General features: G+C 54.6%; 5 protein-coding genes across 5 annotated transcripts; 3 read left to right on the top strand and 2 right to left on the bottom strand.

The window, feature by feature from the left end:
- Window positions 1-901: 901 nt before the first annotated feature.
- Window positions 902-2,929, top strand: LTR77_006308 (uncharacterized protein; the record flags this gene model as incomplete). The annotated part of the gene is made up of 3 exons (XM_064803550.1): window positions 902-1,245; window positions 1,302-1,801; window positions 1,857-2,929. 3 exons carry the CDS (start codon window positions 902-904, stop codon window positions 2,927-2,929), a joined length of 1,917 nt encoding a protein of 638 aa, XP_064658465.1.
- Window positions 2,930-3,037: 108 nt separating this feature from the next.
- AIP1 (WD40 repeat-like protein) lies at window positions 3,038-4,939 on the bottom strand (the record flags this gene model as incomplete). The annotated part of the gene is made up of 2 exons (XM_064803549.1): window positions 3,038-4,866; window positions 4,924-4,939. The coding sequence occupies 2 exons, from the start codon at window positions 4,937-4,939 to the stop codon at window positions 3,038-3,040; spliced, it is 1,845 nt and encodes a 614-aa protein (XP_064658464.1).
- Window positions 4,940-5,347: 408 nt separating this feature from the next.
- On the top strand, window positions 5,348-6,061 carry LTR77_006306 (uncharacterized protein; the record flags this gene model as incomplete). The annotated part of the gene is made up of 2 exons (XM_064803548.1): window positions 5,348-5,844; window positions 5,956-6,061. The coding sequence occupies 2 exons, from the start codon at window positions 5,348-5,350 to the stop codon at window positions 6,059-6,061; spliced, it is 603 nt and encodes a 200-aa protein (XP_064658463.1).
- A 126-nt stretch (window positions 6,062-6,187) lies between these two features.
- Window positions 6,188-12,808, bottom strand: LTR77_006305 (uncharacterized protein; the record flags this gene model as incomplete). Its single annotated transcript, XM_064803547.1, has 2 exons — window positions 6,188-12,675; window positions 12,697-12,808. 2 exons carry the CDS (start codon window positions 12,806-12,808, stop codon window positions 6,188-6,190), a joined length of 6,600 nt encoding a protein of 2,199 aa, XP_064658462.1.
- Window positions 12,809-13,771: 963 nt separating this feature from the next.
- Window positions 13,772-14,761, top strand: LTR77_006304 (uncharacterized protein; the record flags this gene model as incomplete). Its single annotated transcript, XM_064803546.1, has 2 exons — window positions 13,772-13,873; window positions 13,931-14,761. 2 exons carry the CDS (start codon window positions 13,772-13,774, stop codon window positions 14,759-14,761), a joined length of 933 nt encoding a protein of 310 aa, XP_064658461.1.
- Window positions 14,762-14,915: the final 154 nt, after the last annotated feature.

The following is a 14,915-nucleotide window of genomic DNA, read 5'->3' as shown; positions in this document are numbered from 1 at the left end:
GATACTAAGATATCATATCGAAGCATTGCAAAGGCCGCCTGTTTCCGGCTCTGCTGTGCGCCGAAATCCTTCAGTCGATGTTCCAAAAAATATGGACTCTTCGTCATCATTCCATCATAGCAGTGGTTGCCACCAAGCTGCCATTCCGCTCTGTATTTGTTCGTTCAATCCAGTGAACCAGCATGAGTAGGTACAGTATTGCGATCCGTGGCTACCACGCTATCTGCAAAAGATCGGCATCGTTCTAGAACTACCCGCTCTGGTCCAAGATCAGCTCTCCGCGCGGGGACGGCGAGGGCGGCAACCTGCGGAGAAGTCGTGTCGTCGCTTCCTCATTCTCCACCATTCCTCTAACGATTGCCGTCAGTCGCCACGAGACGATTCGATCATAGTCATCAGCAATCTAGGCGATGCAGAACAATCAAAGTCCTGAGTCACCTGATCCTGAGGATAGCTCTCCGAAGACAGCGACAGGCAGCGGCAGGAAGGAAACGAAGAGCGAACGCGAGTGAGTGGAGACCAACCACCAGCATCCGGTCGCATACTAAAGACTGTGTAGGAAACGCACTTATCGAGCCTGCCTTCATTGCAGGCAGCGCAAGTCAAGATGCGACCTGTAAGTTAGTCCTTCTTGGTCGGAGATTTGCAACGAGACATTGACAGCCCGCCTAGCTACACCAGCGGAGAGCCCGGCCGGCCTCCATGCGAGCGTTGCATAAGGGAGCAGCATGAGTGTATTCTGGGCGGCTCACGGAGAGGTGGAAGAAGGGTCAAGCGAACCCACTCGGAACTCTCCTCAGCCCATGGAACCGCAACGCCAGATGGGGACAATATCGCGAGGCCAATGCCAGTTCCTCCACCGCGGTCCGACTGGCAAGGTACACCGACGCATACGCAGCAGATGCCAGCATGGATAGACCGTGAGTCTCGGGTTCTGCCTCCTCTGCCTCAGGAACGGCCGGATCACACTTTGACCCCGACTGCGAAGATGACTGTCGACGATCAAGTAGCTTCGACCGACCTTCAGAACCCGGCCGATGCTCTTGAGTTTTTGGCACACGTCGCGGAGCGCAATGGTACCAACCAACTACCACCAATACGGATGCAAGGCTTTCCAGCAGCTCCCAGTGCTGGCGACACGCGACGAAGTAGTGATCAAGGTCCTGGCAACAGCAGCAACATCCATTATCCGCCACTGGCAAAGGGGCAGCTGTCACTTGAGATGATTGAAATACTCCTGGCGAGGTGAGAAAGCGCAACTGTTTGTTCTGTGCACAGAATGTTATTGACAACACCTGTAGGTACGAGAATAAGTACCATCAGTACTTCCCTCTCGCCAATCCTGCAGCTATGGATACTCACAATCTACGGGAGATCGCGAAGAAAGAGCCTCACCTGCTGGCTGCCATTCTGACCGTCGCTTCAAAGGACGAAAAGGAATGGTGGCAGATACATGAAGCATGCAGCTCGCATATGCAGCAGCTCATCGCTGAACTGGTATATGGTGGCCATGGATCCGTCGAAGCCGTGGAAGCAATGCTCATCCTCGCTGAATGGGTTCCTCGAAGGCCTCATGCGACCCCAAGTGTAGGTAGAGGAGAGGAGGACATGCGAGCTTGGATGTTCGTGGGAACAGCTATTCGTCTGGGTTACTTACTCGGTATCGATCGCACTGGTTTCAGGACTGAGAACGAAGGCGAAACGACGGCGGACCTGAATCGAAAACGCCTGGCGTGGGCGGCTTGTTATATGAGCGACCGACAAGTTTCCGTTCGGATTGGCAAGGCTTTCTGGTCTCGAGGTAATACACGCCAACGCCATGCATGCTGTCACGAGCAAGAACTAACACCTCACAGGTCCTGGTCCCATGACAGCGCTTCGAGCGCAGGACTTTCCGAGCCTTCAACCACGCTTCAATCGCAACGACGATTTTGCAGCGATCTTCCAGGCCAACTTGGAGCTTACACAGCTATTCTCGAATGCTCACGATGTGCTATATGCTACGAAGTCTCGCTCGAATCAACTCAACTACGGCGGCGAGTACGTCAAGTACATCGACGACTTCCGCGTTGCTCTTCGATCATGGCATTCAACATGGGGTGCATTCACCTGCTCTCCCCCGCTCAAAGCCAGCCTCATACTGTCTTACGAGTATCTTCGCCTTTACGTCAACGCCTTCGCATATCAAGCGACCATCAACCGCCTGGCGTCTCAAGTCGAGGCTGCTGCAAACGGACAGCAGACAAGAGCACCGAGCCATCCATTTGGCGCCGATATTGCGGCAACACCTGACGCTCGCTTCATCTACGACTCTATTGACGCTGCCAAGTCACTGCTGAGCACATTCAACAGCTTCGTCGATCCTTGCGAAACGTTCCGCTTCATGCCTCTGCGGTACTACCTCTACGTTATCTACTCGGCATGCTTCCTCTACAAAGCACGCTCGACAGGCGTCATGGCTGGCGACTCGCGAGGGACCGTCCGCCGCATGATCACAGACACTGTCGACAGACTCCAACGGGCAAGTGCCTGTTCGAACGACGTTGGCGATCGATACTCGCGTCTCATCAAGCTGCTGTGGAGAAGGCCGCCAGGACCGGCAGGACGCCAGTCAATCGCTGAAGGCGCAGATATGACACGAGTCGCAAGCACGCAGCCGAGAGCAGGTCCAGCGATGAACGCTGTCGACGGTCAGCAGCAGGACCAGATGCTGTACGAGCCGGCACCTATTAATTCGTTCTCCTGGCTGGATTTGCCTGCCGTGGGAGATTTTGCGATTACGAATAATGAGAGTATTGGAAGCGGGAGTTTTGATGGACTCGATCGCTTCGACGATAACTCGACAGATGGGTTTGCTGGCTTCGACCAGAATATGCTGATGCCGCAGTTCGCTTGGAACGGGATGTCGCCGTCGGGTGTGATATTTTGATGTGTACATTATGCAGATACGATTTAGATGTCCAGATCTCACGAAGTCATGGCTGTACGTGATGTATGAAAGCGACTTAGTGCTTCATGTATTTTCGACTGGATGCCTTCAAACCACCCCCTCCACCTTCCACACCTTCACGGCAGCATCGGCACCGCAGGAGATGACTTTACTATCCTCCGCCCACACAACGCCACCAACACCCTCCTTATGCGCATTCAGAGCTTTCACTCTCTTCCCAGGATCCGCCAGGCTCCACACAAACACATTCGTGTCCAGTGCACCGCTCACAGCTTTCCTTCCATCCTGGCTCCACGCTATGCAAGTCACGCGAGCAGTATGTGCGGACCAACGGTTCGTTTCTAGCGCCCATGAGCCGGATGAGTTGGAGTAGACGAAGATCTTGCCGTTTGACAGGCCGACAGCCAAGTGAGAGCCGTCGTCCGAGAAAGCGAGGGCTGAAGGAGGATGCGTGATGTCTTTCAGCTCTGTCATGGAGTCGAAGGAGGCGGGTGATCCGGCTTTGAAAAGACGGACTTTCTTGTCATCTGATCCTACAGCTACAGTCTCCCCAGAAGCTGCTATGCAGGTTGGCGGGGATGGAGTCTTCTGCTTGCTGACTTCGGAGCCTTCGGCGTATGTTGCGATGCCATTGTTGGTTATGACCAGCGTATGAGGCTTGCCGCCTAACGTTGCGATAGCGACTCCTTTTGGTTGGCCATCCATCTTCAGTGCATTGCCAGTGAAGGACTTTTGAGCCGCATCGACGGTGCGAAGGGTGTCGTCCCAGCCGACGCTGTACACTCGGCCGTCTTTAGGTGACGTCGCTATTCCCGAGACGTAGTTGGAGTGCTGCTCGCCGTCTATCAGGCTGGCGGCGCCAGAGCTCAGATCCCACGAGCGTGCCCTGCCGTCGGAGCTACCAGTCCACAGCGTCTTGCTCTCCGCCAGACCTCCAGCCGCAGTAATCGCCTTCTGGTGGCCTCTGACCACCTTGACGGGCTTGTCGCTACCTTCTTGAAAGTAGTTGAGGTTGCCTTCGAGATCCACAGATATCACAAGGCCGTCACTTCTGCCACCAGGCCATGTAACGCCCACCTGCTGATCAGGGATGCTCACACTACCCTCCTCACCCATTCGCCAGCTTTGTACACACTTGTCGGCCTCAGCATCCCATATCTTAACTGTCTGGTCTCCGGAGCATGTGACCAGCTTCTTGCTGTCCTTCGCCCAGCTCACCCCAAAGATACTGCCCTTGTGTTGCCCCTCACCGATCTGCTTCTGAGCCTCACCAGTTTTGCCATCGTAAAGCCATATCCGTCGATCACTCCCTACGCTGACTATGCTGTTCCCATCAGGGCTGAACTGTGTGCCGTATATGAACTTGTCGTGCTTCCCTCGTATGCTGGTGTTGTACTTGAACGGCGCACCATGAAAGAAGCCCAAACTCGTATCGTCACTCCCAGTCGCCGCTCGTAGAGGTCGTTGCTGTCGTATGCTCACGCTGTTGATCTGGCTTGAGTGTCCACTGATCTCGCCAACGCTGTTGCCTGAGTCTGCCGTAATGCAGTGGCCGAACCGCTCCTTGCCGTCGCCGACAGCAATGATCCGCTGGCTGTCTCCATCCCATGCTATATCGTTGATCCTGCCGGCTATGATGTGGTATTCGCCCTTGGTGTTTTCTGCTCCCAGCGAGTCCCAGACCCTCACGCTGCCGCTAACATCGCCTGATGCTACGTAGAAGCCGGAAGGAGAGAAGCGAGCAACTGTGGCCTGCGCAGTGTGCTGTGTGTATTGCTTCGAGATCTCGGGCTGGTCAATTGAGCGGACGAAAATCGATTTGTTGCTGGCGTAGGCGATTCGCTCGCCTTTGGAGTCTGAGGAGAGTGGTGTGGGAGAACCTCGAGTTGTCGTCGGCGCTGCCGCGAGGATGAGGTCTTGTTACTGTTAGTATGTTTCTTCTGCGCCCTTGAGAGCACTTTGTATATACTCACCTGATTTTATAGACATGGTCGTTGCGACATGAAAGGATGTTGATTGCGGCTGTTGATTTTGGAACTTTCCTAGTCCTGAAAGCTTACGACACACCACTTCTCAAAGACACCTACATTCACAGCACGCGGCCTTACTGATACGAGTTCATTGGATCTCATGACCTGGCCCGGAGACGCAAGCATGGCTCGCCATCTTGACTGCTGGATCAGACGCTGCATACCTCTTCAAGGATATCTAGACCCAACCTCCGAGGCGTGCCAGTGACCAGTGTGCTCCATTCGTGGAGTGGTCGATGTAACATGTACATGCAGGCAGCAACCTCATATGACTCAATGGACGAAAGGATGAATATATACATGCTCGCATTTGAAGACGCTCGAATGAACAGACCAACAGCTGATAGAAATACGCATATCTATTACCATGGCCGACAACGAACAACAACGACCAATCGAAGACAGACGAACCGTCGACAGTCCAGCCCAGGATGATGAAAACGAAGACGACGATGCACCCATGGTCCACACAACACCATCCGACCATGCAACCTGGGCGCCTAAAGAAGTCGAACGCCTCCGCAGCGAAGGCAAAGAAGCCATGCTCATGAGGGAGATCCCTAGCCAGATCCCACGAGAAGAAGGCGAGTCAGGCGCCGACTATGCGAAGCGATTCTCCGAATACATGAACAATTTGATCCGCCGCGGCGTCTCAATCATGGATGACCAGATCACGCACAACGCAGCGCCGAATCAGTTCACAATCGGGGAGCATGAGTTCGATGTAGGCCCTCATTCAGGCATTACGAAAAGAGAGTATCGAGAGTTTGGCGACTATTTGTTCAGCGAAGGTGCAACCTACGACGGCATACCTGAGCGGTTCCTGAAGTTTGAGGTGCCGAAGGGGACGGAGGTGATCTATTAGTGTTGGGAGGAGAGTGACCAGACTGAGGAGATTTGGACTATTTAGAGTGCAATGTGTCGAGCTTTAAACAATTCGCAGGCTATGCTATGCTATGCTATGCTATGCTGCAGTCAGACCGCTATGATCCCAACACAGAGGGCCAACAAACCAAGCCGGCTCCATCTTCAATCGCTCGGTGACTTCGTGGTCAAGGTCACCATCGACTTCAGTTTCTAAAACTGCACCAATCTGCACGCAAATGAACATTGACATCCAACTCTCACACAACAAGTATTGCCACCGCCTCCAAGATGCCACATAACAAGCCCCCTCTTCCGGTACCCAACCGCGTTCCAAACATGACTATTGATACTCATCGTCCTCTGTGAACGCTCTCGACCACCTCGCCAGCGAGCTGAAATCCTCATACCCCTGAATCCGATGCTTCCTACCACCAAAATGCGCATCCGGCGCTGCCTGCGCATGGGGCCCATTCCCTGCACACGCAAGCCATGTCATCGGCTGCAGGCTGAATCGTCCATCTTCGCCGCGCACGAGCTGCGTCTTCTCTGGCTTGGGCTCGTTGCTCATCTGCAGCGATCTCGCTCGTGCCGGCATTCTGATCGGTGGCGCACCTTGCTCAGTCAAAGCACTTGAGCGACGCTCGCGGTGTTCCAGGACGTCGACGTCGATGGTGTCTTTAGCGACGATGTAGTAGATATGCACCGTCTTCTCCTGGAGATGTCGGCGCGCCCGGCCGATAGCCTGGAGCATCGTGTCCTGATAGGCATTTTGCTGGTCGCGCAATAGCGGGCTGAGAAAGATGACATGGTTCGTGTTCTGTAGATTGATGCCGGCGGCTGTCTCGCTGGAGGCATTGACGACTATCACAGTCTTCTTCTGCTTTTCACTGGCGGTTTCTTTGAAGTCCTTCAACTGGCTCGTAGCCTCTGACGGGTCAAGATAAGTAGCAGAGATGCTCGCGTCCTCCAGAGCAAGCCTGACCTCCCCGAGCTGGTTTTCGAACTGCACGAAAAGGATGGCTTGGTCTCCCAGCTTCCGGATCTCCTTCAGAACGTTGACCGCTGCAGCGAGTTTCGCGCCATACGGCGTGGTGGTAGTCGTCTGTGCGGGCATCTTCGATTTCCAGAAGGCGTGGTCACTTACATCGACTTGACAGCCGGTCGTCGGACACTGGGAGTCGTCTCCAAGGTGGTCGTCGTAACATTCCCGACAAAACACATGGCCGCACTCAATTGCCACAGCCACATCTACGTCTTTCGAAGTGCATTTCGATCGGCTGCATAACTTCTTGTGCGAAATTGAGGTCGCCTGCACCATCTTCACATTGTTGAAGTACCGTAAAGTGCGTTTCGCAATCAGGAGCCTGTCAACCTTCTCTCCGACCTGGCTCGTAAGATCACGCTTCCCGTGAGTGGCTTCTTCAGGCTCGGAATCCCAGGTATCCAGGTCTGCCATCGCTCTGGCGCTCGATGCTTTCAAAGCACACGCTTCCTGTACCAGCGATCTTACGTCTGGATCACCGATGGTGTCCATGTCCACCCTGCCTTCCTTCCATTTGGCAAAAACCTCCGGCTCCTTTGCCTTGGCCGTAGGTACAGCTTTGGTGAGCCACTCGGACAGCTTCTGTACTTCAAGCTGGCCTTGTTGAATGAACGTGTCAAGGTCCGTAGCATTTTCTGATCGGTGATCAAAGAAAGCCGCTCGCTTCGAAAGTGCTGCTTCCGCGGTGCTGGTGTCCTCCACAGCTGTGTCAAAGCGCTGCTCACGCGCTGTTGTCTTATGCCTGCTCCCCTTCCTGATCTGCATGCCCTGGGAATCCGCTTGCATGAACAGCTCGTTGTACAGAGTCTGGTGGCCCAGACTGTTCTGAACGACGAGGAGATGGTCTTTACTGGGTATCCAGTCAAATAGCTCGATGTTCTGGCTCGCGAAGATGTCCAGGAATGACTGACAAACTTCGTATTGACGGGCGTAACCTCCTTCTGACGGGACGTTCATGTTGGCCTCGAACTTCTCAAATTGGGTCATGTCCTTGTAATACTCTCGAGCGTTCTTGGTCTTCATGATGCCCTTTTGCGTTGAGCCAACAGGGAGCGGACATCCCAATACTCGACCAAGCTGCGCAACGTCCCACAGATCTGCTTTAGGAGGAGTGGCAGACAGGCCCCACGCCTTGTCCGCACTCAGGCCGTATATAGCAACTCTCTGCGTCGGGTCGTTTTCCTGGCACTCGTCGACAACAATACGGTTCCAGAAGAACATCTCGAAGAGAGGTGTTGCCATCGTTGTTGTGTCAAGATCGCGAGCTGCTGGCTTGACAGCATTTGATGTCGACTTCTTGTTCACAGCAGAGACGTAGTCTTTGCCGCGGGTGCGGCGCGAAGGAACGATCGACTTGAAAGTATCGCTGTTCATGTCGGCATGGTATCTGGCCTTTGCGTGTTGACGTCGAGCCGCTAGCCCGTGGTTTTCAAGTTCTTGGACGTGCTCCGGCATTCGTGACCTGGCTACCTCTAGCCAATCCCACATAGCACGACCCTGCAGACTCATCGGCTCTGGCAGCGCAGCGGCAGTAGCCAATCGTGCGACGTACGGAATAGAGGTCAGAACGTTGCGGCTGACAATGACATGCTTAGCGCGCTTGATGTTGTCGATCTTGAACTTGTCGAGCTGGCTGGCCGTCGTTATGGTGACAATTTCGTCGCCACCGAAACCACCCTTTTCGCGCGCTTCGCCCTTCCACTGTCCGACCAATGTCTGGGGTACGATGTACAAGGTAGCAGCGGTCGGAATGAGTCCAGCGGCTTCTGGGCGTCTCTGCTGCCGGAGGCGAAGGTCGTCCACAATCTGCGAAGCAGTGCGAGACTTGAACTGCGCATGTACCAGAGCCAGGCAGAGAATGGTCTTACCGTAGCCTGGCGATTCCGCCAAAATCCCACCGCGGAACTCTTGCTTTCTTGAGGCACGCATCTCTAGTCGTACATCTAGCTCAGGCACTGCTACGTCTTCAGTCACTTCGAGCGTGAACAGCTTGCCCTCCTCCTGCTGCAACATCCAAGCAAGGGATCCGCGCTGTTTGGGAGAGAGTGAGACATCCACATCAAGATTGTCGGCGTATGGCCGAATATGGTTCGTCTCTCTGAGCTTGAAAGGCTTCAAGGAGAACGTGCTGCCGCCTAAAAGGCCACGCGTGAGCCGCCACTGCGTCTGCAGATGGACGTCGTTTGCCGCGCCTTGGAGCAGACGGGCTATAGCTCGATGAGCTAGAGCACGCAGGTTGACGAGAAAGTGGACCGTGGCCATTGAGATGTCGTTTGACATGGCATTTGTGACCTGCACAGAGGTAGGGCGTGGTCGGACTTTCATGGACTTTTCGTACCCGTTCGCGGTCCTGGGATCTTCGTATCGTTCGATGGTCACACCGTCAGTGGCAAGCTTCCATCGTGGCGCAGGTCGGGCAGGCGCGCAGCGAGTGCACGAACATGATGCTTCGGGGACCTCGATTGATCGCCAATCATTGAGTTGCAGCTTACTTCTCATGGCTTCACCTATCCAGACGTGTGAGGTCCCAAGCTGGCTTGGCTCCCGCAAGTCTGCCGCAGTAGAGAGACTCAGCATCTCAGAGTATTCCTCGCAGGAAGATGCCGGGCCGGAGACTGAGTCGCCGGTGCCTAACTCAACGCTCGTAGGTAAAGGCTGGGCCAACTCAGCCGCAGCCAGTGTCACCCGCTCGTACGACAGCACTGTCGTCTGCTGAGCCTGTTGTTTCCACGGTGACCACGACGGAGGCAACCATGCTTCCAAGACACGAGTTTCGTCGTCCTCGAACCGCTCCATGGTCGTAGAGAACACGAAGCAATCCGTTTCGTCAGCGCCAACGGGGTCTGGATCCTGGAAGAGGTACATCGGTAGCTCGCCACTCCTTCTTGGCTCACGTTTGTACGAGCATTCCAGCGAGGTGCCACAACGGGGAAGGTAGTGGTATGTGCCATCGACATCACAGCTCAGCCAAGAATTGCCATTCTTTTCCACCCGTATGGACAAGGACTTTGGCTGGGTAGAACGCGCGTGGTCCGGCAGGCGTTCGCGAGCTAAGATGGTGGGAGCTTGCTCACTGCTTGCTTTCACAATAGTACGCAGCTCTGTTGGCTCCGGCTTTCGCCAGGACCACGCAAGATCGAAGAGAGAATCAGAAATCTCGGCCGTGGCTATCGGTTGCTGCAGCATCCTCCTGAGTGGGTCGTTGGCAGCGGTATCGGCAGGAGGTGCGACAAAGAATTGCCATTGCATGCGACCATCGTCTATAACCAGTTCGATCCTGCTGCCGCTGGTTTCCGACGCGAATGGCACACGCCAGCAGGACGTACGTTGTGGCTGTTGACGACCAAAGTCCTCTGTTGCTGCCTTGCCGAGCAAGGCCAAGTACGTCGCGTGCGTCTTCGGGCTGTTGAAGGCGAAGTCTCTGTAGGTTGGAGCCTGCGGCGCTCTGATGCGCAGAGGCAGGCTTAATTCTACCTTCTCATGGAACACTTGTGGTGATGCCCGGAGCTTCGTAAGAAGCTGCTCCTGCCTGTACTCGTGAATAGGGTTGCCACCACATGTGACACAGGTCGTGTGCCCACAGCGGCGGCATCGCTGGATGGCCCTTCTGGCGACACGGGAAGCACCCTCGCAGTAACACCGTCGCGTTGTCTTCTCTGCTTCAGCAAGGATAGACGGCAAGTCCACGGTCCCGATGCCCAACACTTCAGACACTCTATCCCTCGTTCTAGAAGTATTGCTCAGCAGAAGTGATTGCTGTCCCGGTCGGCCAGCAAGAGGAACGTCAGATGGAGCTGACGGCGTGATCAGCTTATGGCCGGCGATCAAAGCCGCAATCATCGCAGAGCCCACGACTGTGGTCGTCATGGCGTTGCCAGCAAGGTCGGCCTTCTCGGCCGGCGTCTCGATGGTGAACGAGATCATGTCCAACGGAATTCCTTGCAGGGACAGCTTTTCTTCGGCTGTGAGTGGCCTCGCAAGATCGGAAACAAACGGCATCCCAGTTGGCGTGATGCAGCCAATTATTCCACGCTGCGCTGTGTCCAACGATATATCAATATTCTGCGATACATCCCAAAGTCGCCGCTTGTAGCGTACATCGACCGGCACCTGACCCTTCTTCAATGGTTGCAGCTTCTGGAGCATGGCAATGTCAGTGTAGTCTTTGACCCGTTCCACTTGGTCCTCCAGATGGTGCCTATCGCCATGCTCCGGTACTCTGGACGAGCCGTTCTCGTGCCAATGTGAATATGGACGCGCATTGCCGATCTTGAACGCTGCCCTCGTTTCCCAATGCCGTGACTTGCATTTCCGCCAGTCGATCTCCCGCTTGAGGTCTTCCTCGAAGTAGCTGTTGTCTCTCGCCGATCGATCTCGATTCGACTGCAGGAATGCCGAGAATGGGCTGCTCGCAGGACGCTTGAGTCCTTCCATTGTAGTGAGGTAGGATTCGGTCAAAGCTTCTGGGTCTACGTTGCGCATGCGGCTGCGGTCGAAAGAAGCGAGGTACCCTCTCTGGCGAGTCTGGGGAATGTAGAAGTCTTTCGTATCGACCTTGACACCGATCGCGAGATACCCAGTGGCTTCGTAGTCCGCAATCATCTCATCCCAAGGCGCTCCAAAGACATTCTCCAGCAGGACGATTGCCGGCCGTGACCGCTTGACAAATGCCAGGACAGCGTTGAAAGTAGAGCCCGACTCTCCGCCTTCATTCTTGCCCTTCTTCAGCTTATTGAGATTTGAAAAGTCAACGCAAGAAGTTCCAGCTATGAGGAAGTCGATGTGCTCAGGGATTGGGACCTCTGCGCCGTAAGCGGTTGTCGCCACCTCAGGGTTCCGAATCAGTTCCGTGATGTCTCTGAAGATGATGGGCGGGCTGAAGTTTTTCTCGATGTAGGCTTGTTTGAACGGCACGATCTCCGCAGAGAAGAGATGTACCATGTTGAGGTCCAGGTCATAGGGCTTCAAGGCTTCTTGCATCATCTTGAACGCCAGAACGGGAGCTTCTGTACCCGAACACATGGTTGCGATGCGAAGGGGGCGGCCCTGGCGGTGCTTGATAGCTTCGGCGAGGCCCAGACCCAGAGCTTTCGAGGTCATGTCCTGGAAGATATGGCCGATCTGGTGGATGGGTGGAAGACTGTAATCCAGGCCTTTCAGCTTGGACCCATCTGTGGTGACGCTTCCTGTCAGGTTGTGCATCTGCGCAGATGTCCCCTTTGCCTGTTTCGAGTTCTTGCCTTTGGAAGATGCTTTGGTATTTGAAGCTTTGGCCTTGCTCGTGGCTTTTGTGGCCGGCTTCTTGGTCATCCTCTTAGCGGCCTTCTCATCTTCCTCAGAGACTGACATTGCTGGAGTATCCGACATGGCCTCGTCAGATACTTCTAAGTCAGAAGCAGCGTCTTCAGAGGAGGGAACGGCAGAGTCCTGAAAGTCAGAGTCGTGCGATACCAGTTGCGTCTTTGCAAGCTTCCGTGGTTTGGCAGACAGCTTTGGTGCAGTACTTGGCAACTCATCCTCAGAGGACTCCTCAAATACGACTTTCGATACATATGACGGCCTGCTGGCGGCGCGTCGTGGCCGTTGTGTCGTACCTCTGGAAGATTCCGGCTGTGTCGCATAGTCCGAAGAATCCGACTCTGTTTTGTCTGGCGTGGAAGAGAACGCCCTGATCTGAGCCCTGTGGTGTGATTGCAGACTACGTGACTGAGAACACTTTGGAACGGGTATCAAAACGTAGTCCAGGACTCTTCGCCGCTTATTCTGTTCATGTTTTGGGGACAAATCTGTCAGAACCTGTCGCTTACGAGGAGGTGCGACCTTCGATATTGGTTTGACTTCGATTTCTTCAGAATCATACTGGATCTCATCATCCGGATCGACAGCCTTTCTTTTGCGGCTTCTGATGGGTGAACGCATGTTCGCGGGTGATCGCAGCTCTTCTGTCTCACCAGCGCCGCGATATGTTGCCAATTGTCTTACACGGCCATGCTTGATACTCCAAGATGGTCGTACAAGGCCAAGAATGTTCAGTCGCTGCGCCGCATGTTGTCCAAAAGTGTCGTTAAGTCGGTTGTGCAGCCAAACGCGTGAACCGAAGAGCGACGCGTTGTCAAATGAGCCACATGGCCAAACCACGCTAGCGACTCATGTGGAAGTGGCGCACAAAGAGCAGGTGAACTCAATTCACAACACCCTCTGAAAAGCTGGTCGGTCTGAGCCATAGACGCTCATGAGTATCCAGGACCATGTTTCTTGACCTGATATGGAGCGTATGCAGGTTTCTACACAGCGTTCCATCGGTGGCGTCAGTCGAAGAGCAAGCGAGCGGCGAAGCTCCAATCAACCGACAGGCTCCTGGTGATAGAAGCGACCTGGCGGCTGCAAGCCATCGATAACCACCATATCGCCCTGTAGTGAGACCATGGTATGGCCACAGGGTAGGGAATGTAGGCGCTGAGGTGAAGGCGATGGATGAGCAGAAGATAGATTCAGCTGTTCATGAAATACTGACTTGGCAGGTGCAGAGGACGAACAGACCATGTGACACCAACAGGTGAGCACGAGACTGCAGGTGGTGCTTGGTGTAAACGAGAGGCTCCAGTAGTGAGGAGATGACAAGGGTGGTGGTGAACGTGAAGACGAGATGAAAGCCGACCTATGGTATGCGGCAGTGAAGTCTCAGCCACGGACTCCACCTCCAGCTGCAATACCGCACTCTAAATCTGGAGGAGAAAGTGGATCAGGAACATGGAAATGGTTTCAACAGTGGGCGAATTGTCATTATTACCATGAGACAGCGTGCAATAAGCCGTACTCCAGCACACCAGAAAGACCAGATGAGCAGAACATCCTAAAATTTGGAACCAATATCATTTCAAGATGGCGGCCTACTACACTTTCGAAGACTACTCCGGCACCTCCACGCCCGTAACCGGCGACAATCCATACCAAGACCTCATAGCAGCCTGCAACGATGATCCCGTAAGTCTCACCCACCAACCCACCTCCCACACATCTCCCAACTAACCACACCCACAGTCCCAAATCCAGTCCCGCTACAACACCCACCGTACCAACCGCAACACCCAACAACGCGCCAAACTCCTTACCCCGGACTTCTCTGGCGTCACAATCGACGAGATCCTAGCGAAACTCGAACACTCCTCTGACTCCTTTGTCGACCCGCGGCACTGCCTCGTCTTTTGGGCACGGCCGCCTACTCACCTCAAAACCCTGATCTCAAATATTCAGCAACGGCTCCGAGATGTTGCGCCAAATCTCTGGATCATGCCGCCGGAGAACCTGCACATGACTGCGATGGAAGTCACGCACTCTCTTGCTGCGCCGGAGATCGAGGGGCTGGTTGAGACGCTTCGGCCGAACATCCAGTCGATCGCAGACTACGCTTTCACCCGTCGAGCGCGGCTGGTGAAACCACTCCTCAGCTTCGACGCTCAAGCCCTGGCGCTTTCTTTCCTCCCCGCAGCAGGCGAAGCTAGTCGCTCGACGGAGGAGGATCAGTATACATACCACCACCTCCGCCGCGACCTCCACAACCTCATAACCACCTCCGGCGTCAAAGTCGCGAGCCGGTACGTCGTACCCTCCGCCCATCTAACCATCGCACGTTTCATCACCAAAAAGGACTTCCAGACGGGGGAAGGGGAGGTTGATCTGGAGAAGGTGGCGAAGCTCGTGGATGTAATTGAGGAGCTCAACGCATGGCTGCGTACCGAGTACTGGCCTGAAGGGCGGCGATTTAAGGATGGTGGGGAGTGGATTGTGGGCGAGGAGAAGGGGCTGGAGTGTCGGAAGGGTACTTTGTGGTATGGCGGTGGGGAGAGGATATATCTGGGCAAAGGGTTTTGATGTGGTTGCGTTTCTCGATGACTGTTTATGACCTAGAGTGCAATGAATAGAAGCACGTGGAGAACCGGATGCTTTTCGAGGGTGGCGTTGAGCTCGTTGGGTCTTCTTACGTTTGCAACCACATGAACGGGACTCGGAGAGCAGATGGGGCCTG

This window comes from Saxophila tyrrhenica, assembly GCF_035928015.1.
Source record: "Saxophila tyrrhenica strain CCFEE 5935 chromosome Unknown scaffold_9, whole genome shotgun sequence".
NCBI classification, from domain to species: Eukaryota; Fungi; Ascomycota; class Dothideomycetes; order Mycosphaerellales; family Extremaceae; genus Saxophila; species Saxophila tyrrhenica.
This window is presented reverse-complemented; position numbering and strand designations above follow the sequence as displayed.